Source organism: Ornithorhynchus anatinus, chromosome 1, assembly GCF_004115215.2.
Source record: "Ornithorhynchus anatinus isolate Pmale09 chromosome 1, mOrnAna1.pri.v4, whole genome shotgun sequence".
Taxonomy (NCBI): Eukaryota; Metazoa; Chordata; class Mammalia; order Monotremata; family Ornithorhynchidae; genus Ornithorhynchus; species Ornithorhynchus anatinus.
Window position 1 is genome coordinate 165,049,426 of NC_041728.1, and position 24,254 is coordinate 165,073,679.

General features: G+C 48.2%; 1 protein-coding gene and 1 non-coding gene across 2 annotated transcripts in view; one reads left to right on the forward strand and one right to left on the reverse strand.

Moving 5' to 3' along the window:
* Positions 1-138, reverse strand: LOC114816078. Its single transcript, XR_003763854.1, has one exon. It is a non-coding gene; the product is annotated as a small nucleolar RNA SNORA7 (small nucleolar RNA).
* A 6,591-nt stretch (positions 139-6,729) lies between these two features.
* SRPRB (SRP receptor subunit beta) overlaps positions 6,730-24,254 on the forward strand; it is a 37,175-nt gene continuing 19,650 nt past the window's right edge. Inside the window, exons 1-3 of the mRNA XM_029062951.1 lie at positions 6,730-6,865; positions 15,138-15,232; positions 16,013-16,090. Of these exons, the coding sequence (XP_028918784.1) occupies positions 6,730-6,865; positions 15,138-15,232; positions 16,013-16,090 (309 nt within the window). The remainder of the gene's footprint in view (positions 6,866-15,137; positions 15,233-16,012; positions 16,091-24,254) is intronic.

The following is a 24,254-nucleotide window of genomic DNA, read 5'->3' on the forward strand; positions in this document are numbered from 1 at the left end:
ACTTGTAGCAGATTGTCTTCCACTCACTAGCCACTGGCCAAGCTAAGAACGGAATGGACAGGCCTCTTCTTGACTCTCCCTCCCGTAGTCGAGACTGGTAGAGGACTGGAAACTCTCCAGGTGTGACACTGAGAGGGCCAATGGCCACTACTCCACCCTCATCCACCTTGACCTTTCATGTCCCTTTAACACCAGCCAGGAAATATTATCCAACCTTCACTAACTCTATCCTTTCCTGATTCTCCTCGTCTCTCTGGCCATGCATTCTCAGTCTCCTTCGTGGACTCATTCATTCATTCATTCATTCATTCATTCATTCAATAGTATTTATTGAGCACTTACTATGGGCAGAGCACTGTACTAAGCACTTGGAATGTACAATTTGGCACCAGATAGAGACAATCCCTGCCCAATGATGGGCTCGAAGACTAAACTGGGGAGACAGCAAAGCGAAACAGAACAAAACAAAAACAAGACAACATTATCAAGATAAATAGAATCAAGAGGATGCATACCTCATTAACAAAATAAATAGGGTAATAAATAATATGTACAAATGAGCACAGTGCTGAGGGGAGGGGAAAGGGGAAGGGGGGAGGAGCAGAGTGTGGGGGGATGGAGAGGGGAAGCAGAGGGAAAAGGGGGGCTCAGTCTGGGAAGGCCTCTTGGAGGAGGTGAGCTCTCAGTAGGGCTTTGAAGAGGGGAAGAGAGTTAGTTTGGCAGAGGTGAGGAGGGAGGGCATTCCGGGACAGCGGGGGCCGGGGGTCGACGGCGGGATAGGCGTGAGCGGGGAACAGTGAAGAGGTGAGCGGCAGAGGAGTGGAGCGTGCGGGGTGGACAGTAGAAAGAGAGCAAGGAGGTGAGGTAGGAGGGGGCAAGGTGATGAACAGCTTTGAAGCCAAGAGTGAGGAGTTTTTTGTTTCGTGTGAAGGTTAAAAGGCAACCACTGGAGGTTTTTGAGGAGGGGAGTGACTTTCCCAGAGCATTTCCTCCTCTGCCTCCCACCCCCTACCTGTGGGGCTTACTTAAGGTTCAACTCTGGGTCTCAATCTAGTCTTCATCTACACCCACTCCCTTAGAGAACTTATTCACTCACATGGCTTCAACTACCAACTTAATGATGTTGATACCCAAATCTACAAATCTAGCCCCGATCTCTCTCCCTCTCTCCAGTCTCACATTTCCTTTTACCTTCAAGACATCTCTACATGGATATCCTCCCATCACCTCAAGCTTAACATGTCCAAAACAGAACTTCATATCCTACCCGAACCGTGTCCTCTCCTTGACTTTCCCATCACTGTAGACGGCACCACCATCCTTCCTGTCCTTCAAACCATAATCTCAGCATTATCCTTGACTCCTCTCTCCCATTCAACCCAAATATTCAATCGATCACTAGATCCTGTTGTTCCCACCTTCACAACCTAATACCCGTCCTTTCCATCTGAATTGCTACCACGTTAATACAATCATGCATTCAATTGTGTTTATTGAGCGCTTACTCTATGCAGAGCACTGTAGTAAGCACTTGGAAAGTGTGATTCTGCAACAGTCACTCATCCTATCCCGCCTAGCTTACTGCCTCAGTCTCTTTTCTTTGCTCCCAGCCTCCTGGCTCTCCTCACTCCAATCCATATATCATTCTGCGGCCCGGATTATTTTTCTACAAAAACAGTCAGGACATGTCACCCCTCTCCTCAAAAAAAACTCAGGTGGTTGCTGCTCCACATCAATATCAAACAAAAACTTCTCACCATTGGCTTTAAAGCACTCAATCACCTTCCCCTCTCCTAGCTCACCTCATTTCTCTCCTTCTACAACCCAGCTTCCACACTCTACTCCTCTGGTGCTAACCTTCTCACTGTACCTCCATCTTGCCTGTCTCGCCCCCGACCCCTAGCCCATTTCCTGTCTCTGGCCTGGAACGCCCTCCCTCCTCAACCCGACAGACAATTAATAATAATAATAATGTTGGTATTTGTTAAGCGCTATGTGCCAAGCACTGTTCTAAGCGCTGGGGTAGATACAAGGTAATCAGGTTGTCCCACTTAGGGCTCACAGTCTTCATCCCCATTTTACAGATGAGGTAACCGAGGCACAGAGAAGTTAAGTGACTTGCCCAAGGTCACACAGCTGACAAGTGGCAGAGCTGGGATTAGAACCCATGACCTCTGACTCCCAAGCCCTTGCTCTTTCCACTAAGCCACGCTGCTTCTATTCATTCATTCAATAGTATTTATTGAGCGCTTACTATGTGCAGAGCACTGTACTAAGCGCTTGGAATGTACAAGTCGGCAACAGATAGAGACAGTCCCTGCCGTTTGATGGGCTTACGGTCTAATCAGGGGAGACGGGCAGATGAGAACAATGGCAATAAATAGAGTCAAGGGGAAGAACATCTCATAAAAACAATGGCAACTAAGTAGAATCAGGGTGATGTACATCTCATTAAACAAAATAAACAAAATAAATAGGGTGGTAAAGATATATACAGTTGAGCGGAGGAGTACAGTGCTGAGGGGGTGGGAGGGGAGAGGGGGAGGAGGAGAGGGAAAGGGGGAGAAGAGGGTTTAGCTGCGGAGAGGTGAAGGGAGGTAGAGGGAGCAGAGGGACAAAGGGGGGGAGCTCAGTCTGGGAAGGCCTCTTGGAGGAGGTGAGTTTTAAGTAGAGATTTGAAGAGGGGAAGAGAATTAGATTGTCTGAGGTGAGGAGGGAGGGCGTTCCGGGACCGCGGGAGGACGTGGCCCGGGGGTCGACGGAGAGATAGACGAGACTGAGGGACGGTGAGGAGATGGGTGGTGGAGGAGCGGAGCGTGCGGGGTGGGCAGTAGAAAGAGAGAAGGGAGGAGAGGTAGGAAGGGGCAAGGTGATGGAGAGCCTCGAAGCCTAGAGTGAGGAGTTTTTGTTTGGAGTGGAAGTTGATAGGTAGCCACTGGAGGTGTTTAAGAAGAGGAATGACATGTCTAGAGCGTTTCTGCGGGAAGATGAGCCGGGCAGCGGAGTGAAGAATAGACCGGAGCGGGACGAGAGAGGAGGAAGGGAGATCGGAGAGAAGGCTGACACGGTAGTCTAGCCGGGATATAACGAGAGCCCGTAGCAGTAAGGTAGCCGTTTGGGTGGAGAGGAAAGGGCGGATCTTGGCTATATTGTAAAGGCGAAACCGGCAGGTCTCGGTAACGGATAGGATGCGTGGGGTGAACGAGAGAGACGAGTCAAAGATGACACCGAGATTGCGGGCCCAAGAGACGGGAAGGATGGTCGTGCCATCCACGGTGATAGGGAAGTCTGGGAGAGGACCCGGTTTGGGAGGGAAGATTAGGAGCTCAGTCTCGCTCATGTTGAGTTTTAGGTGGCGGGCCAACATCCAGGTGGAGACGTCCCGGAGGCGGGAGGAGAGGCGAGCCCGAAGGGAGGGGGAGAGGACAGGGGCGGAGATGTAGATCTGCGAGTCATCTGCGTAGATTTGGTAGTCGAAGCCCTGAGAGCGAATGAATTCACCAAGAGAGTGAGTGTAAATGGAGAACAGAAGAGGGCCGAGAACTGACCCTTGAGGAACTCCAACAGTTAAAGGATGGGAGGGGGAGGAGTTGCCCGCGAAGGAGACCGAGAATGAATGACCGGCCAGAGAGATAAGAGGAGAACCGGGAGAGGACGGAGTCCGGAGTCAGTGAAGCCAAGGTGAGATGAGGTGTGGAGGAGGAGGGGATGATCGACAGTGTCAAAGGCAGCTGAGAGGTCAAGGAGGATTAGAATGGAGTAGGAGCCATTGGATTTGGCAAGAAGGAGGTCACGGGTGACCTTACAGAGAGCAGTCTCAGTAGAGTGGAGGGGACGGAAGCTTCTAGTCTGTCCCGCTTCAAAGCCTGATTGAAGATACATCTCCTCCAAGAGCCCTTCTCAGAGTAAACTCCACCTTTCCTCATCTCCCACTCCCTCTGTGTTGCCCTGACTTGCTCTTTGCTGGTCCCCCCTCCCAGCCCCACAGCAATTATGTATATGCCTATAATTTTATTTATTTGTATTGAAGTCTGTCTCCCCTCCTCTAGACCGTAAGCTCGTTGTGGGCAGGGAATGTGTTTATTTATTGTATTGCACTCTCCCAAGTGCTTGGTACAGTGATCTGCACACAGTAAGAGCTTGATAAGTATGATTGATTGAATGAATGAATGGACAAGTGTCAGAGCTGGGGTTAGACCTGCTGCTTCTTAAACTCGCCACTTGGCCAAGTCACATAATTTCGCTGTGCCTCAATTTCCTCATCGGCAAAATGGGGGTTCAATCAGTACCTGTTCTCCCTCCTACTTAGATGGTAAGCCTCATGGGGGACCTGATGATCCCAGGACTTAGTACAGTGCTTGGCACAGAGTAAGCGATTGTGGGCAGGGAATGTGTCTGTTCATTGTTATATTGGGCTCACCTTAGCGCTTAGTACAGTGCTCTGCACACAGTAAGAGTTCAATAAATACATTTGAATGAATGAATGCTGCCACCTGTAGCACTAAGCCAGAATAGCTGGGTAGTTGAGCTTTATGCGGGGTAAGGCCCGGAGCTATATTTTAATTTGATTTTAAACCAGGATTAAACAACACCAGCTGCATATATTGGGGAATTCCTGACATTAATTTACCTGTTCAATGCTTGCCTGAAAACGACAAACTGTTTGCTCAATCGATCAATCGACATGCATGGAATACGTAGTCTGTGCAGAGCACTGAACTTTATAATAATATTAACAATAATGATGGGATTTGTTAAGCACTTACCATGTGCCAAGCACTCTACTAAATGCAGGGGTGGAAACAAGCAAATCAAATTGGACACAGTCCCTGTGCCATGTGGGGCTCACAGTCTTGGTCTGCGTTATATAGATGAGGTAACTGAGCCCCAGAGAAGTGAAGTGACTTGCCCACCGTCACATAGCAGACAAGGGGCAGAGGCAGGATTAGAACCCATGACCCGCTTACTCAATAAATACTATTGAATGAATGAATGCTTCCAGTGCGCTGCCTTGTCCCGCTACACCCTCTACTCTGGGGTGCGCCTAGCCCGTCCAACATACTTGTGTAGATTTGTATATATTACTTACTACTCTATTAATTTTATTAATGATGTATATATATACCTATGATTCTATTAATTTATTTTGATGGTATTGATGCTTCACAACTTGTTTTGCTGTTTCCCCCTTCTGGACTGTGAGCCCGTTGTTGGGCAGGGATGGTCTCTATCTGTTGCCGAATTGTACATTCCAAGCTCTTAGTCCAGTGGTCTGCACACAGTGAACACTCAATAAATAACATTGAATGAATGAATGCTCTGCACACAATAAGCTCCCCATAAATACGATTGGATGAATGAATGTTCTGTACACAGTAAGCACTCAAATACCATTGAATGAACGAACGGATGAATGCTCTGCACACAGCGCTCAATAAATACGATTGAATGGATGAATGCTCTGCACACAGTAAGTGCTCAATAAATACGAATGGATGAATGCTCTGCACACAGTAAGCGCTCAATAAATACGAATGAATGAATGCTCTGCACACAGTAAGTGCACAATAAAAACGAGTGGATGAATGCTCTGCACACAATAAGGGCACAATAAGTACGAATAGATGCTCTGCACACAGTAAGCGCCCAGTAAATATGAATGAATGAATGCTCTGCACCCAGTAAGCGTTCAATAAATACGAATCAATGCTCTGCACATAGTAAGCGCTCAATAAATATGAATGAATGAATGCTCTGCACACAGTAAGCGCTCAGTAAATATGAATGAATGAATGCTCTGCACCCAGTAAGTGCTCAATAAATACGAATGGAGGAATGCTCTGCACACAGTAAGCGCTCAGTAAATATGAATGAATGAATGCTCGCTAGGAGAAGCAGCGTGGCTCAGTGGAAAGAGCACAGGCTTTGGAGTCAGAGGTCATGGGTTCGAATCCCGGCTCTACCACTTGTCAGCTGTGTGACTGTGGGCAAGTCACTTCACTTCTCTGGGCCTCAGTTACGTCATCTGTAAAATGGGGATGAAGACTGTGAGCCCCACGTGGGACAACCTGATTCCCCTGTGTCTACCCCAGCGCTTAGAACAGTGCTCTGCACATAGTAAGCGCTGAACAAATACCAACATTATTATTATTATTACCCAGTAAGCGCTCAATAAATGCGAATGAATGCTCTGCCCACAGTAAGCGCTCAATAAATACGAATGAATGCTCTGCACACAGTAAGTGCTCAATAAATAGGAATGAATGCTCTGCACACAGTAAAGGCTCAATAAATAGGAATGAATGCTCTGCACACAGTAAAGGCTCAATAAATAGGAATGAATGCTCTGCACACAGTAAAGGCTCAATAAATAGGAATGAATGCTCTGCACACAGTAAGCGCTCCACAAATTTGAATGAATGAATGCTCCGCACAGAGTAAGCGCTCAATACATAGGAAGGAGTGAAGTCTAGCCGCCTGCGGGGCGGCCGGTTGCCGGTCAAACTACAATTCCCAGAAGCCTCGGCGGGGGCGGGGGGGAAAAAACTACGACTCCCGGCGGTCCCCGCGCCGGCCCCGCTGCGCGCGCAGCGGCGCGTGCGCAGAGCCTTGGCCGGGGGGGGGGCGGCGGGCCACGTCTCCCGTCGAGGGTCCTGTCAGCGGGTCGGCCGCCATCTTGGGGCCTGCGCTCCTCCTCCTCCTCCTCCTGGACGCCTGCCGGGCTCCGCCATGGGCTCCTCCGACCCCGAGGCGCAGGGCAGCGGCTTCCAGCCGCACCTGGACTCGCTGCGGCAGGAGCTGCGGCGGCAGGAGCCCGCGCTGCTGTCCGTCCTCGTGGCCCTGTTGCTGCTGCTGCTCACCGCCGGTCAGTCGCCGGCCCCGCTGCTCCTCACACCTCAAGGCTCTCCATCCCCTCGCCCCCTCCTACCTCTCCTCCCTTCTCTCTTTCTACCACCCACCCCGCACGCTCCGCTCCTCCGCCGCCCACCTCCTCACCGTCCCTCGGTCTCGCCTCTCCCGCCGTCGACCCCCGGGCCACGTCCTCCCGCGGTCCTGGAACGCCCTCCCTCCTCACCTCCGCCAAACTGATTCTCTTCCCCTCTTCAAAACCCTCCTTAAAACTCACCTCCTCCAAGAGGCCTTCCCAGACTGAGCTCCCCTTCTCCCTCTACTCCCTCTACCACCCCCCCTTCACCTCTCCGCAGCTAAACCCTCTTTTCCCCTTTTCCCTCTCCTCCTCTCCCTTCCCCTCAGCCCTGTACTCGTCCACTCAACTGTCTATATCTTCATCACCCTATTTATTTTGTTAATGAGATGTACATCACCCTGATTCTATTTAGTTGCCATTGTTTTTACGAGATGCTCTTCCCCTCGACTCTATTTATTGCCATTGTTCTTGTCCGTCTCCCCCGATTAGACCGTAAGCGCGTCAAAGGGCAGGGACTGTCTCTATCTGTTACCCATTTGTCTATTCCAAGCGCTTAGTACAGTGCTCTGCACATAGTAAGCACTCAGTAAATACGATGGAATGAATGGGAGCCTGTTGTGGGGCAGGGATGGGCTCTCTCTGTTGCCAAATTGTCCTTTCCAAGCGCTTAGTACAGTGCTGTGCACATAGGAAGCGCTCAATAAATACTATTGAATGAATGGGAGCCCGTTGTTGGGCAGGGATGGTCTCTCTGTTGCCAAATTGTCCTTTCCAAGCGCTTAGTACAGTGCTGTGCACATAGGAAGCGCTTAATAAATACTCTTGAATGAATGGGAGCCCGTTTTGGGGCAGGGATGGTCTCTCTCTGTTGCCAAATTGTCCTTTCCAAGCGCGTAGTACAGTGCTCTGCACATAGGAAGCGCTCAGTAAATAGAATGGAATGAATGGGAGCCCGTTGTTGGGCAAGGATGGTCTCTCTCTGTTGCCAAATTGTACTTTCCAAGCAGTTAGTACAGTGCTGTGCACATAGGAAGCGCTTAATAAATACTATTGAATGAATGGGAACCCGTTTTTGGGCAGGGATGAGCTCTCCCTGTTGCCAAATTGTCCTTTCCAGTCGCTTAGTACAGTGCTCTGCACATAGGAAGCGCTCAGTAAATAGAATGGAATGAATGGGAGCCCGTTGTTGGGCAAGGATGGTCTCTCTCTGTTGCCAAATTGTACTTTCCAAGCAGTTAGTACAGTGCTGTGCACATAGGAAGCGCTTAATAAATACTATTGAATGAATGGGAGCCCATTGTTGGGCAGGGATGGGCTCTCTCTGTTGCCCAATTGAACTTTTCAAGCGCTTAGTACAGTGCTCTGCACATAGCACTCAGTACAGTGCTCTGCACGTAGTAAGCTCTCAGTAAATACAATGGAATGAATGGGAGCCTGTCGTTGGGCAGGGATGGTCTCTATCTCTTGCCCAATTTTATTGTCCAAGCGCTTAGTACAGTGCTCTGCACACAGTCGTTGCTCATTAAATGCAGTGGAATGAATGTGAGCCCGTAGTTAGGCAGGGATGGTCTCTCTCTTGCCAAATTGTACTTTCCAAGCGCTTAGTACAGTGCTCTGCACATAGGAAGCGCTCAAGAAATACTATTGAATGAATGGGAGCCCATTGTTGGGCAGGGATGGGCTCTATCTGTTGCCCAATTTTATTGTCCAAGTGCTTAGTACAGTGCTCTGCACATAGTAAGCTCTCAATAAATATGATGGAATGAATGCGAGCCCATTGTTGGGCAGGGATGGGCTCTATCTGTTGCCCGATTGAACTTTTCAAGCGCTTAGTACAGTGCTCTGCACACAGAGAAGCAGCGTGGCTCAGTGGAAGGAGCACAGGCTTGGGAGTCAGAGGTCATGGGTTCGATTCCCGGCCCCACTGCCATCAGCTGTGTGACTTTGGGCAAGTCACTTAACTTCTTTGTGCCCCAGTTCCCTCATCTGTAAAATGGGGATGAAGACTGTGAGCCCTACGTGGGACAACCTGATTACTTTTTATCTACCCCAACGCTTAGAACAGGGCTTGGCACATAGTAAGCGCTTAACAAATGCCAAGTGCCATTAAATACGATGTAATGAATGGGAGCCCGTGGTTGGGCGGGGATTGTCTCTATCTCTTGGCCAATTTTATCGTCCAAGCGCTTAGTACAGTGGTCTGCACATAGTAAGCTCTCAATAAATACGATGAAATGAATGTGAACCCGTTGTTGGGCAGGGATGGGCTCTATCTGTTGCCCAGTTGAACTTTTCAGGCGCTTAGTACAGTGCTCTGCACATAGTCAGCACTTAATAAATACAATGGAATGAATGGGAGCCTGTTTTTGGGCAGGGATGGGCTTTATCTGTTGCCCAATTGTATTTTCCAAGCACTTGTACAGTGCTCTGCACACAGTCAGTGCTCAATAAAGACAATGGAATAATAATAATAATGTTGGTATTTGTTGAGCACTTACTATGTGCCAAGCACTGTTCTAAGCGCTGGGGGAGATACAGGGTGATCAGGTTGTCCCATGTGAGGCTCACAGTCTTCATCCCCATTTTACAGATGAGGTAATTGAGGCATAGAGAAGTTAAGTGACTTGCCCAAAGTCACACAGCTGACAGGTGGCGGAACTGGGATTAGAACCCATGACCTCTGACTCCCAAGCCCAGGCTCTTCCCATTGAGAATGTGAGTCTGTTGTTGGGCGGGGATGGTCTCTATCTGTTGCCCAATTGTACACTCCAAGCGCTTAGTACAGTGCTCTGTACCCAGCGCCCAATAAACACGATGGAATGAATGTGAGCATGTTGTTGGGTAGGAGTTTTCTCTATCTGTTGCCGAATTGTACTTTCCACGTGCTTAGTACAGTGCTGTGCACACCGTAGGTGCTCAATAAATATGATTGAATGGTACTCGTTAAGTGCCTAGTATGTGTCAAGCACTGTTCCAAGTACTGGGGTAGATACAACCTAATCAGGTTGTACCACATGGGGCTCACAGTCTTAAATCTCCATTTTACAGATGAGGGAACTGAGGCCTGGAGAAGGGAAGCGGCTTGCCCAAAGTCGCAGAGCAGACAAGTGGCAGAGTCGGGATTAGGACCCACATCTGCTGAGTCCCAAGGCCGGGCCCTTTCCGCGAGGCCACGTTGCTTCTTTGATGAATCACATCATCATCATTATCGGCGTGGAATTTGCTAAGTGCTTGCAACGTACCCCTTAGTGGCAGGAGGACGGGTTTAGGAGTCAGAGGATGTGGGTTCTAATCCCGGCTCCACCACTTGTCTGCTGGGTGACCTTGGGCAAGCCACCTCACCTCTCTGTGCCTCAGTTATCTCATCTGTAAATTGGGGATTTAAGACTGGGAACCCCCCGTGGGACAACCTGATTACCTTGTACCTACCCCAGTGCTTAGAACAGTGCTTGGCGCATAGTAAGCGCTTAAGAAATGCCATCGTTATTATTACCCCCTTTTACCTCTCGCTTCTCTCCCTCTCCAACCCAGCCCGCAGACTCCGCTCCTCTGGTGCTAACCTTCTCACTGGGCCTCCATCTCATCTGTCTTGCCTCCAACCTCCCGCCCACGTCCTGCCTCTGGTCTGGAACGCCCTCCCTCCTCAAATCCGCCAGATAATCACTCTTTCCCCCCTAAAAAGTCCTACTGAAGACACACCTCCTCCAGGAGGCCTTCCCAGACTAAGCCCCACTTTTCCCCATCTCCCACTCCCTTCCCCTTCACCCTGACTCACTCCCTTTGCTCTTCCTCCCTCTTCCCGCCCTTCAGCACTTAGGTCATTTTATTTATTTCTATTGATGTCTGTTTATTGTACCAATGTCTCCCCTCCCTTTAATAATAATAATAATAATAATAATAATGTTGGTATTTGTTAAGCACTTACTATGTGCGGTGCACTGTTCTAAGTGCTGGGGTAGATACAGGGTAATCAGGTTGTCCCACGTGAGGTTTACAGTTAATCCCCATTTAACAGATGAGGTAACTGAGGCACAGAGAAGTTAAGCGACTTGCCCACAGTCACACAGTTGAGAAGTGGCAGAGCCGGGATTCGAACCCATGACTTCTGACTCCCAAGCCCGGGCTCTTTCCACTGAGCCATTAGACCGCAAGCTCGTTGCAGGCAGGGATTGTTGTCTTTATTGTTGTACTGTACTTTCCCAAGCGCTTAGTTTGACTCTTTAATTGTCACGGAGGCTAATCCGGGCCAGGACATTCCTGGTTCGTGACACTTAGTACAGTGCCTGGCACGTAGTAAGCGCTTAACAGATACCAAAATTATTACCCCCACAAAAGTCTCAAATTTAAGTATTTCGGTCCCTGTGAAAGCTGTCCAAAGATGTTTGTTTATGGGGGTTATCAGGGAGAGGCCGTGTGGCCTAGTGGAAAGAGTAAGTGCTTAATAAATACAACCAAATGAATGAATGTGTCTACCAACTCTATTATATTATACTCACCCAAGCGCTGAGTGCTTGGCACACAGTAAGTGCTCAGTAAATACTGTTGATGGATTGATTGATCTGCTTAGCTGGTGTACCACAGGGGGATTGCCCCTGAGATTCTTACTATCTGATGGGGAAACAGGCAAACCCAATTTGTATGTAAAGTGATAGCAGGAGGAAAATTATAGCTCTAATGGAACAGCGAGAGTCGGGGGGAAAGAGGAATGAATGTTGTATGGAAATTAATACATACCAAAGTAAGGGGCAGTGTGGCCTAGTGGAAAGAAAATGGGCCTGTAAGTCAGAGGACCTGGGTTTTATCCTGGTTCTGCCACTTACACGCTGTGTGGCCTTAGGTCTGTCACTTGACTCCTCCATGCCTCAGTTCCCTCATCTGTAAAATGGGGATTCAATAGCTGTTATCCCTTCTACCTCGACGTGGAGCCCCATCTGGGACAGGAACTGTGCCCAATTTGATGAACTTCTATCTACCCCAGTGCTTAGAACAATCCTTGATACATAGTAAGTGATTAACAAATACCATAATAGTAATGACAAAAACAATAATGATCACCTCACCACATATGCCCGTTTGGAAATGATCTTCTCTCCTCACCCCCGTCCCACATGTGCAACTTTATTACCTGTTTTCGCCCCCCGAGGACCTTACCTCCTCCCCACCACCCATCACTGATAATAATTATGGTGCTTGTGTAGAACTTTCTGTGTGTGACAAGCATTGTCCTAAACATTGGGGCAGGTAATAGTAACAATATCATTTTTTAAGCACTTACTACGTGCCAAGCACCTTTCTAAGCGCTGAGGTAGATGTAAAGTAATCTGGTTGTCTCACTTGAGGCTCACAGTCTTAATCCCCATTTCACAGATGAGGTAACGGAGGCACAGAGAAGTTAAGTGGCTTGCCCAAGGTCACACAGCACACAAGTGGCGGAGTCGGGATTAGAACCCACGTCCTCTGACTCCCAAACCCGTGTTCTTTCCACTGAGCCATGCTGATTCTCTACAAGTCAATCAGGTTGGACGTAGTCCCTGTCCCACGTGGAGCTCACAGTCTAAATAAGAAGGAGTAGGTTTTAATCTCTTCTTTTACAGATGAGGTAACTGAGGCACTGAGAAGTGAAGTAACTTGCCTAAGGTCACACAGAAGACAAGTGGCGGAGCTGAGATTAGAACCCAGGTCCTCTGACTACCGGGCCTTCGCTCTTTCCACCTATCAACCAGGACTTTCCTGGATCGGGTTAGCCCTCATAATAATGTTGGTATTTAAGCGCTTACTATGTGCCGAGCACTGTTCTAAGCGCTGGGGTAGATACAGGGTCATCAGGTTGTCCCACGTGAGGCTCACAGTTAATCCCCATTTTACAGATGAGGTAACTGAGGCACAGAGAAGTTAAGTGACTTGCCCACAGTCACACAGCTGACAGGTTTTATTGCCATTGTTCTTGTCTGTCCGTCTCCCCCGATTAAACTGTAAGCCCGTCAAACGGCAGGGACCGTCTCTATCTGTTGCCGACTTGTTCATCCCAAGCGCTTAGTACAGTGCTTTGCACATAGTAAGCGCTCAATAAATACTATTGAATGAATGAATGAAAGTGGCAGAGCTGGGAGTCGACCCTCATGATGAGAGTTAAACCAAACCACAGAAGTTACTGTGGAAAGTTTTACTTAGGGTTTTTTTTTGTTGTTAATCAACGTGCAGGGGAGTGTCACATACACACTCTCACTCACACTCAGTCCATCAAGGGTCCAGTACCAGGCTGCTGTTGCTGTTCGAGGGAGCCCGTTTGGTCGATCCCGCGGCAGAAGGTTGGGAGATGTTACCAGAGAAGCGGACCGCTGAGGCTGCGAGCCTCCTCCACCCGCCCCTTCCCCAAATGCAGCTTCCCCCCTTTCACGATTCAAAGCGACCGCCTTTTGTCTGCCTTGGGCATCGCAGCGGCGGCTTTACGCGGCAGTCACGATCGATCCAAGCCCATTCCTGGGTAGAGCAGGGAGAGAAGGCCACACTCCTCTCCATGCCCTGACCCCACCGGCCGGCAACGACCCGCCCCGAAGTAGAACAGCCCGGGTCTTTCACAGATTTCTTCATCTCTGTTGTTGGCGGCGGGATCACGGTCACTTATAAAGCGGCTTGCTGCGGGCTCATCACTAAGCACCAGGGTGGATACACAAGCAGATCGGGTTGGACACTTTCCCTTGTCCCACGTGGGGCTCACAGTCTCAGTCCTCATTTTATAGTTGAAGTAACCGAGGCCAGTGAAGTGATTTAATAATAATAATAAGGGTGGTATTTGTTAAGCGCTTACTATGTGCAGAGCACTGTTCTAAGCGGGGGGGGGGGGAGGGGATAGAAGGTATCAGGTTGTCCCACGTGGGGCTCACGGTTTTAATCCCCATTTTCCAGAGGAGGTAACTGAGGCACAGAGAAGTTAAGTGACTTGCCCAAGGTCACACAGCAGACAAGTGGCAAAGCTGGGATTAGAACCCATGACCTTCTGACTCCCAGGCCCGGCCTCTATCCACTATGCCTTATGATCTGTAGCATGGCTCAGTGAGAAGCAGCGTGGCTCAGTGGAAAGAGCACGGGCTTTGGAGTCAGAGGTCATGAGTTCGAATCCCAGCTCCGCCCCTTAGCTGTGTGACTGTGGGCAAGTCACTTAACTTCTCTGTGCCTCAGTTCCCTCATCTGTAAAATGGGGATTAAGACTGTGAGCCCCACATGGGACATCCTGATTCCCCTGTGTCTACCCCAGCGCTTAAAACAGTGCTCTGCACATAGTAAGTGCTTAACAAATACCAACATTATTATTATTGGAGAAACAGGATGGTTAAGTGGAAAGAGCACTCAGTTACCTCATCTGTAAAATGAGGATTAAGACTGAGTCCCATGTGGGACAACCTGATTACCTTGTATCTACCCCAGTGCTTAGAAAAGTGCTTGGCACATAGTAAGCACTTAACAACTATCATCTTCATAGTAAGTGCTCAATAAATACCATTGATCAACTGATTGCTAGATTGATGAGGACTTGGGAGGGGCAGGGAGAGTGGATCAGATTCGGGGAGGAAGAGGAAGCAGAAAGAGGGATATTTCATGAGACTCAGCCAGAAAGATTTTTATCCAGTAAGCGTCCACTCATCTGAGCGTGCCCTCATGGCTAGAGCAAGGGCCTGGGAGTCAGAAGGACCTGAGTTCTAATCCCCACTCTGCCATTTGTCTGCTGTGACCTTGGGGAAGTCACCTCACTACTCGGAGCCTCAGTTACCTCATCTGTGCAATGGGGATTAAGACTGCAAAGCCCTTGTGGGACAATGACTTTGTCCAACCTGATTTGCTTTTATCTACCCCAGTGCTTAGACTGTAAGCCCGTCAAAGGGCAGGGACTGTCTCTATCTGTTACCGATTTGTACATTCCAAGCGCTTAGTACAGTTCTCTGCACATAGTAAGCGCTCAATAAATACTATTGAATGAATGGCACATAGTAAGTGCTTAAGAAATACCATTTATTGTTATTATTATGCCTTTGTGGTCAGGGAACATTTATTGTACTCTCCCAAGAGCTTAGAACAGTGATCCGCTCTTAGTAAGTGCTCAATAGATATTAAGTAATTGATTGGTTGAACTGTTCTAAACTGCCTTCCCCTTACCCCTCAACCCCAGTCAGTATCCACTGGGTGACATTAACTGTTTTTCCTCTGTTCACAGTATTTTGGAGATTCATCCGCAGCAGAAAGACTGGAAAGAATGCAGTACTTCTGGTCGGCCTTTGTGATTCAGGAAAAACGCTGCTTTTTGTCAGGGTAAATGCTTGAACCGGGGTCTTGTGGCAAATTGAAGCAAAAATTGGGAATCTTCTGTTCTTCCTTTGAATCTGTAATTCTTTTGGGGAAAGGCTTTGGTGATGGTACCTACCTGGTTTGGACACATTTTGGGTTTCCTCCCTCTGGTTTGGGATAGCTACTCTGTAAACATGTGTACTGGTAGGTCTTGACCAGTTTTATTTTCAGTTGTTAGACACAGACCGGATTTCAATGTGGGTTGTCACTGATGCACGCTCGGGGATTGTGTTTCACTTTTTGCCTCTCTTGTCCAGTCACGGATGATTCCAAACCAGCCGTGTGTAGAAGCAGAGGGAGCCGAAAGTAATCGTAAAGATTTTTATTTGGCCCTGCAGACATTTAGTGAAGAGTGCCAAGTCATTTCTTGAATAATCTTTGTTTCACTGTCTTGCAAATGTGGGCCACTGCCTTCTCTTCTGGAGTTCACAGTTAATTTATTATGGGAAGGTAGAAAATTCTCAGCTAGCAAAGCACTGGACTGTAATGTGGGAAATTGAGCTAATCTGAGGCATTTTCCCAAGGTACCCGATTTAAACCAAAAAAGATGTTTGGTGAGGCATTGCTTAACCAACTTCTGGACCCCCGACTAAACTCCTCTTGTGGAAAGGCAAATCATTTTTGGTGGTTTACATTTTCTTCACTTTGAGTCTTTTCCAGGGGGAGCCAGAAAAAATTCATCTTGTTTTAGGAAACCTGGGAATGTATTTAACGCGCCGTCTCCCATCTGTCTCATTTTCACAGCTGTTAACGGGCATGTACCGAAAAACCCAGACCTCCATAACGGACAGCTCTGCCGGGTACAGAGCCCGCAACGACAGGGTAAGAAGAGTTTGGACTTCCCTTCACCTGATACTTTAGCAGGGACACAGGGGACATCTTTTCGTAGTTCAGTTCCCGCATGTGTTAAGCTAGAGGGCTCGAAGAAGTAAGCCTGGTGACCTAGTAATGCGATAGCATCTGTGAAGTCATTTTCACACAGCTTCTCTGTTTTGCATCTGGCAGCCTTCTCCTAAGACCCCCTACCCGGGTGCTCTTACCATCCTCCTCGGTGTTATTTATGGAGCATCTCCTGAGAGTGAAGAACTACGTTAAGTGCTTGGAAAAGTACAACACAAAGAACTGCCCACAAAAAGTTGACAGTCTGGCAGGAAAGATAGACATAAAGCTATTTACAGCTATCAATCAGTGGTATTCGTTGAGCGCTTACTATGTGCAGAGCTCTGTACTGAGAGCTTTGGAGAGTACGACACAACAGAATTAGCAGACCCGTTCCCTGCCCATAATGAGCTTACAGGGAACTCATTAAGTAGAGTGATGAAAGTAAATATTTGAATAAGGATATATTCAGAAGAGCTGAAGAGAGGCATAAATACAGCAGGGGAGAGTATGCAGGGAAGGCTTGTTGGAGGAAGTGGGCTTTTTAGGAGAGGAGGTTGTGATATTCCAGATAATATTAATAATGTTGGTATTTAAGCGCTTACTATGTATAGAGCACTGTTCTAAGTGCTGGGGTAGACACAGGGGAATCAGGTTGTCCCACGTGGGGCTCACAGTCGTAATCCCCATTTTACAGATGAGGTAACTGAGGCACAGAGAGGTTAAGTGACTTGCCCACAGTCACACAGCTGCCAAGGGGTGGAGCTGGGATTCGAACCCATGACCTCTGACTCCAAAGCCCGTGCTCTTTTCACTGAGCCACACTGCTTCAGGCGAGGGAAGGAACAGCATAGTTATTATTATGGCAATTGTTAAGAGCTTACTATGTGCCAAGCACTGTTCCTAGCACTGGGGTAGATACAAGGTAATCAGGTTGTCCTATGTGGGGCGCACAGTTTCAATCCCCATTTTACAGATGAGGTAACTGAGACACAGAGAAGTTAAGCGGCTTGCCCAGGGTCACACAGCAGACAAGTGGAGGAGCCGGGATTAAAACCCACCTCCTCTGACTCCCAAGCCCGGGCTCCTTCTACTAAACCGTGCTTCTTCTCGTGCATAAGCAGGGGGTCAGAAGGATAGCTTGGGAGGAATGAACTGAGCCACCAGAATGAAGAGAGCGACTTGTAAGGCGGGGAGACTTCGGGGAGAGCCTTGAAGCCAATCGAGAAGAATTTTTGTTTGTGGGGAAAGGAAATGGGGAGCAAATGTGGGGATCTAGGAGGGTGGAAAGAGGCTGGAGGCAGGGAGACCAGCAGGAAGGGGAAGGCCAGTACATTCCCTAGCCAAGATATGATGGTGGTAGCTATTTGGGTGGCTATTTGGGAGAAGTCTTGTGGTGGGAAGAACCGGCGAGCTTTAGTAGTGGCATGAATCTGGAAATGGGAAAACTGTGAGGAGTTAAGGCTGACACCAAGGTAGTGGACTTCTGGGACTGGGAGGATGATGATAGTATTGATGGAGATGGGAAAGAGAAGCAGCGTGGCTCAGTGGAAAGAGCACGGGCTTTGGAGTCCGAGGTCATGGGTTCGAATCCCAGCTCCGCCACTTGGCAGCTGTGTGACTGTGGGCAAGTCACTTCACTTCTCTGTGCTTCAGTTACCTCATCTGTAAAATGGGGATTAAGACTGTGAGCCCCACGTGGGGCAACCTGATTCCCTTGTGTCTACCCCAGCGCTTAGAACGGTGCTCTGCACATAGTAAGCGCTTAACAAATACCAACATTATTATTATAAAGTTGGGAGATGAAGGGGATTTAGGAGGGCGGAGGAGTAACGTGGTTTAGTGGATAGAGCACGAGCCTGGGAGTCAGAAGGGCCTAGGTTCTCATCCTGGCTCCGCCATGAGTCTGCTATGTGACCTTGGACAAGTCGCCTCACTTCTCTGGGCCTCAGTTACCTCATCTGGAAAATGGGGATTTAGAACGTGAGCCCCACATGGGGCAGGGACTGCTTCCAACCTGCTTAATTTGGTATTGACCCCAGTGCTTAGAGAAATGCTTGGTACATAGTAAGCGCTTAACAAGTACCATTATTATTACTATTATTACTATTATCATCAGGAGTAGTTCCATTGCAGGTTGAGTTGGGGATCCTGGTGAGGTATCCAGGGGGAGAGGTCCCAATCCTGGTTACTTGTGTTGATGTCTGTCCCTCCCTTCCCACCCCACCCCCCAGAGTGTGAGCTCACTGTGGGCAGCGACTGTCCCTCTTTATTGCTGTACCGTACTTTCCCAAGGGCTTAGTACGGTGCTCTGCGCACAGTAAGTGCTCCATAAATATGATTAAATGAAAGAATGAAAAGACAAGAGGAAATGAGGGGTTGTCAGTTAGGTGAGAGGTATTGGCTCCTGAGGTAGATTGGGGAGTGGACAACTTTGAAGGGTTGGCTGAAACCATGTAAGTGGCTGAGCCCCTCGAGAGGGGAAGGGGAGAGGGAGGAGAGCGGGAGACTCAGAACGGAGCCTTGCCGAACGCCCACAGTAAGAGCCCCAGAGGCTCGTGGGACCCAGCGAACGAAACTGAGAAGGAGCCGTCAGGCGGAGAACCAGGGTGCTATTCTGTCAGTAAACTGAGGCCTGATTGCGCTTCAGCGGGGAAGGAGGAGGCCACGGAGCTAAAGGCGGCCGAGCGGCCCGGGAGAGTGGTGATAAAGACCTGTTGGACTTGGTTATAAGGATGTCATTCATTCAGTCGTATTTATTGAGCACTTAGCGCTGTCCTAAGCGCTTGGGAGAGTACAATCCAACAGTAAGCAGCCCCCCAACGAGCTTACAGTCTCGGCGACCCCAGAAAGTGCAATGATCGGAGTGGGTCGAGATGAGTTGCGGAGGGGGAACGATGCCAAGTGAGTGCTTACAACTCTTCCAGGAGTTTGGACAGGAAATACCGTGCTCTGCACATAGGAAGCGCTCGGTATATTCGGTTGGAGGGGGTGCAGGGAGATGGGGCTATAGCTGAAGGAGACCGAGTGATCAAGAGAGGGCTTGTTAAGGATTCAGAATGTCATGGATTCTAATTCTGACTCTGCCAACAACACTTGCTGTGGGACCTTGGGTAACTCACTTCTTTGCCTCGGTTTCCTCAACTGTAAAATGGGGATTTAATATTCAATCATTCAGTAGTATTTATTGAGCGCTGACTATGTGCAGAGCACTGTACTAAGCGCTTGGAATGTATAAGCCTTTTCTCCTGTGATACCTTTCCTCCCTCCCCCTTAGACTGTGAGCCTCATGGGGGACGAGGGTGTGTCAACCTAATTAAGTGGAGTGCATATGGAGGTGGAGGAGAAGGAGCTAATACGGAGCGAGTGGTTGAAAATAGAGAGGGGAGGACGGTCAGAGCAAAAGTCTTTTGGAGGTGAGGGGGTAAGAGCAGAGTCGTAGGAAGAGGGGGTGGATTTAAAGAGCAGGCAGGCAGAACTCTTGAAGAGCTAGGAAGCAGGAAAGAGTTGAAGTGACAGTAGAGTGATAAGGGGGTGTTTTTGTGGTATTTGTGAAACACTGATTATGTGTCAAACACTGTTCATTCAATAGTATTTATTGAGCCCTTAATGTGCGCAGAGCACTGTACTAAGCGCTTGGAATGTACAAATCGGCAACGGAGACGGTCCCTGCCCTTTGACGGGCTTACAGTCTAATTGGGGGAGACAGGCAGACAAGAACAATGTTGGCAGTGCTGGGGTCGGTACAAGTTAATTAGGTTGACACAGCCCTCATCCCACATGAGGCTCACAGTCTAAGTGGGAGAAAAGGTATTAAAATCCCCATTTTACAGTTGAGGAAACTGAGGCAGAGTGAGTTGCCCAAGGTCACACAGCAAGCAACTGACAGAGGTGGAATTAGAACCCATGACATTCTGACTCCCAGGCTCAGGCTCTATCCACTGTCCTGTACTCCTCTAAAGGGTCATAGGATCTAAGGTGCCACTTTTTGTGTTTAACGTTTGGGCAGCTCTCTTACGGTGCCCCTCCCCTGCCTCTATAGCATTGTTTCTTTTCCTAAGGAAGCATACATAAAACTAATAATAATATTTATGGTACTTGTTAAGCACTTACTATGTACCGAGCACTGTTCCTAGTGCTGGGGCAGATACAAGATAATCAGATTGTCCTGTGTGGGGCTCCCAGTTTGAATCCCCATTTTACAGATGAGGTAACTGAGACACAGAGAAGTTAAGTGGCTTACCCAAGATCTCACAGCAGACAAGTGGCGGAGCCGGGATTAGAACCCACATCCTCTGACTCCCAAGCCCGGGCTTTTTCTACTAAGCCATGCTGCTTCTATAATAATAATAATAATAATGATGGTATTTGTTAGTGCTTACTATGGGCCGAGCACTGTTCTAATCACTGGGGGAGATACGGGCTTGGGAGTCAGAGGTCATTGGTTCGAATCCCGGCTCGGCCACTTGTCAACTGTGTGACTGTGGGCAAGTCACTTAAATTCTCTATGCCTCAGTGACCTCATCTGTAAAACGGGGATTAACTGTGAGCCTCACGTGGGACAAACTGATTACCCCATATCCACCCCAGTGCTTAAAACAGTGCCCTGCACATAGTAAGCGCTTAACAAATACCAACATTAGTATTATACAAGGTATCAGGTTGTCCCACATGGGGTTTACAGTCTTAATCCCCATTTTCCAGATGAGGTAACGGAGGGTAAGTGACTTGCCAAAGTCACACAGCTGACGAGTGGCAAAGCCGAGATTAGAACCCATGGCCTCTGTCTCCCAAGGCCAGGCTCTTTCCACTGAGCCACACTGCTTACTCCTGCTTACGTTGCATCGGATTTCCAGTTTCCCTGGCTATCTCGTCTCCTTCACCACGAAAAGCCACCTAATCGCTGCTTTTCCCTCTGAGTGTAATCCCTGCTCCAAAGCCCTTTGCCTTCTGCATCATTTCGTAGCGATCGTCTCCTTGGAATGGGAGCCCTATGTCGGGCAGGGACTGGGCCCAGTCCGATTGCATTAGAATTCAGCAGCTTTCCTTCCTCCTAGCAGTTGCTAGTGTCTGTCACGGCCCATAATAATAATAATAATGTGGGTATTTGTTAAGCGCTTACTCTGTGCAGAGCACTGTTCTGAGCGCTGGGGTAGATATAGGGTAATCAGGTTGTTTCTCGTGAGGCTCACAGTCTTAATCCCCATTTTACAGATGAGGTAACTGAGGCTCACAGAAGTGTCTTGCCCACAGTCACACAGCTGACAAGCGGCAGAGCTGGGATTCGAACCCGTTACCTCTGACTCCCAAGCCCGGGCTCTTTCCACTGAGCCACGCTGCTTCTCTAAGAATAATAATAATAATAATGATGATTGTATTTGTTAAGCGCTGACTGTGTGTCAAGCACTGTTCGCAGCACTGGGGTAGAGACAAGCCAATCAGGTGGGACTCAGTCCATGTCCCACATGATGCTCACAGTCTTCATCCTCATTTGACAGGTGAGGTAACTGAGGCCCACAGAAGTGAAGTGATTTGCCCAAGGTCACAGAGCAGATAAGTGGTGATGTTGGGATTAGAACCCAGGTCCTTCTTACAGCGGGGCCTGGGCTTCTCCCACTAGGCCATGCTGCTTCTCACTACAAAAAGGGAAGACCTTTAAATTTATACCACTCCCAACAAGCCTCACATTGGGAACCGTGAGCTCCATGTGGATCAGGGATTGTGCTTGACCTGATTATCTGCTATCTCCCTCGGCGCTCACTACACTGGTTGGCACAGAATAAGAGCTTAACAAATACCACAGTCCTGATTACGTGCTCCATGACCAGTGTTGTGCCCACAATCACAACCGTGATCTCCTGGCATCGTTTCAGAGAAGTTAAGTGGCTTGCCCAAGGTCACACAGCACACAGTGGCGGAGTCGGGATTAGAACCCACGTCCTCTGACTCCCAAACCCGTGTTCTTTCCACTGAGCCATGCTGATTCTCTACAAGTCAATCAGGTTGGACGTAGTCCCTGTCCCACGTGGAGCTCACAGTCTAAATAGGAAGGAGTAGGTTTTAATCTCTTCTTTTACAGATGAGGTAACTGAGGCACTGAGAAGTGAAGTGACTTGCCTAAGGTCACACAGAAGACAAGTGGCGGAGCTGAGATTAGAACCCAGGTCCTCTGACTACCGGGCCTTCGCTCTTTCCACCTATCAACCAGGACTTTCCTGGATCGGGTTAGCCCTCATAATAATGTTGGTATTTAAGCGCTTACTATGTGCCGAGCACTGTTCTAAGCGCTGGGGTAGATACAGGGTCATCAGGTTGTCCCACGTGAGGCTCACAGTTAATCCCCATTTTACAGATGAGGTAACTGAGGCACAGAGAAGTCAAGTGACTTGCCCACAGTCACACAGCTGACAGGTTTTATTGCCATTGTTCTTGTCTGTCCGTCTCCCCCGATTAAACTGTAAGCCCGTCAAACGGCAGGGACCGTCTCTATCTGTTGCCGACTTGTTCATCCCAAGCGCTTAGTACAGTGCTTTGCACATAGTAAGCGCTCAATAAATACTATTGAATGAGTTTCGCATCCTGTCCATCAGTCGGTTGCCTTTATTGAGCGCTCACTGTGTGCAGAGCACTGCAAGAGCACGGGCTTGGGAGTCAGAGGTCGTGGGTTCGAATCCCTGCTCTGCCACTTGTCAGCTGTGTGACTGTGGGCAAGTCATTTAACGTCTCTGTGCCGCAGTTACCTCATCTGTAAAATAGGGATGAACACCGTGAGCCTCACGTGGGACAACCTGATGACCCTGTATCTCCCCCAGCGTTTAGAACAGTGCTCTGCACCTAGTAAGCGCTTAACAGAGACCCACATTATTGCTATTATTGTGAGACGACAGTACAACAGAGTCGGTAAATGCGTTCCACCCACAAAGAGCCTGTAGTCTAGCGATGGAGACTGTCGTGTATATAAATAGATGACGGAAATATACGTATCTACCAGATAGCTCCGCGTTGCACTTCCGAATCCCCTCCTAGCATCCACGCCAGAATGCCTAGGGAGAATCCCTCCCGTGGAAGAACCGAGTGTGTTTAGTGGCATTGAAATCTGGCCGCCCGATCTTTACTTAGGATCGGTTGATTGATTGATTTGCAGCCTTTCCGGAAGCCAGTCTGTCATGCCGCAATACCTTTCTGTTTGAATCCGGTGGTCCTCTGCCCCAAGGAAATATTTTGGGGGAGAAAGGAGTATGCCAGCTTCACACATCTTTGGGGTGCTGATTATGTGTGTGTGTATTTGCTTTTCAGTAGGGCCTTCGACATCTGTAGCACCATATCTACAGCTATATATAGCATCTATGTTACATATGTGTGCGTGTGTGTGTATTTGCTTTTCATTGGGGTCTTCGACATCTATATAACCATATCTGTAGCTATATATAACATCTATGTGTGTATGTGTGTATTTGCTTTTCACTGGGGTCTTCGACATCTATAGAACCATATGTACAGCTATATATAGCATCTGTATATGTTATATGTATGTGGATGTGTGTATTTACTTTTCACTGGGGTCTTCGACATCTATATAATCATATGTATAGCTATATACAACATCTATGTGTGTGTGTATGTGTGTATTTGATTTTCATTGGGGTCTTCGACATCTATAGAGCCATATATACAGCTATATAAAACATCTATATACGTTATATGTGCATGTGTGTGTGTGTGTATTTGCTTTTCATTGGGGTCTTTGACATCTCTATAACCATATAGCTATATATAACATCTATATGTGTGTGTGAATGTGTATATTTGCTTTTCACTGGGGTCTTGGACATCTCTATAACCATATATGTAGCTATATAGAGCATCTGTATATGTGTGTGTATATGTGTATATTTGCTTTTCATTGGGGTCTTCGACATCTATAGAATCATATGTATAGCTATATATAGCAACTATATATATTATGTGGGGTGTGTATTTGCTTTTTATTAGCGTCTTCGACATCTATAGAACCGTATATACAGCTATATATAACATCTATATATGTTATATGAGTGTGTATGTGAATATGTGTGTATTTGCTTTTCACTGGGGCCTTCGACATCTA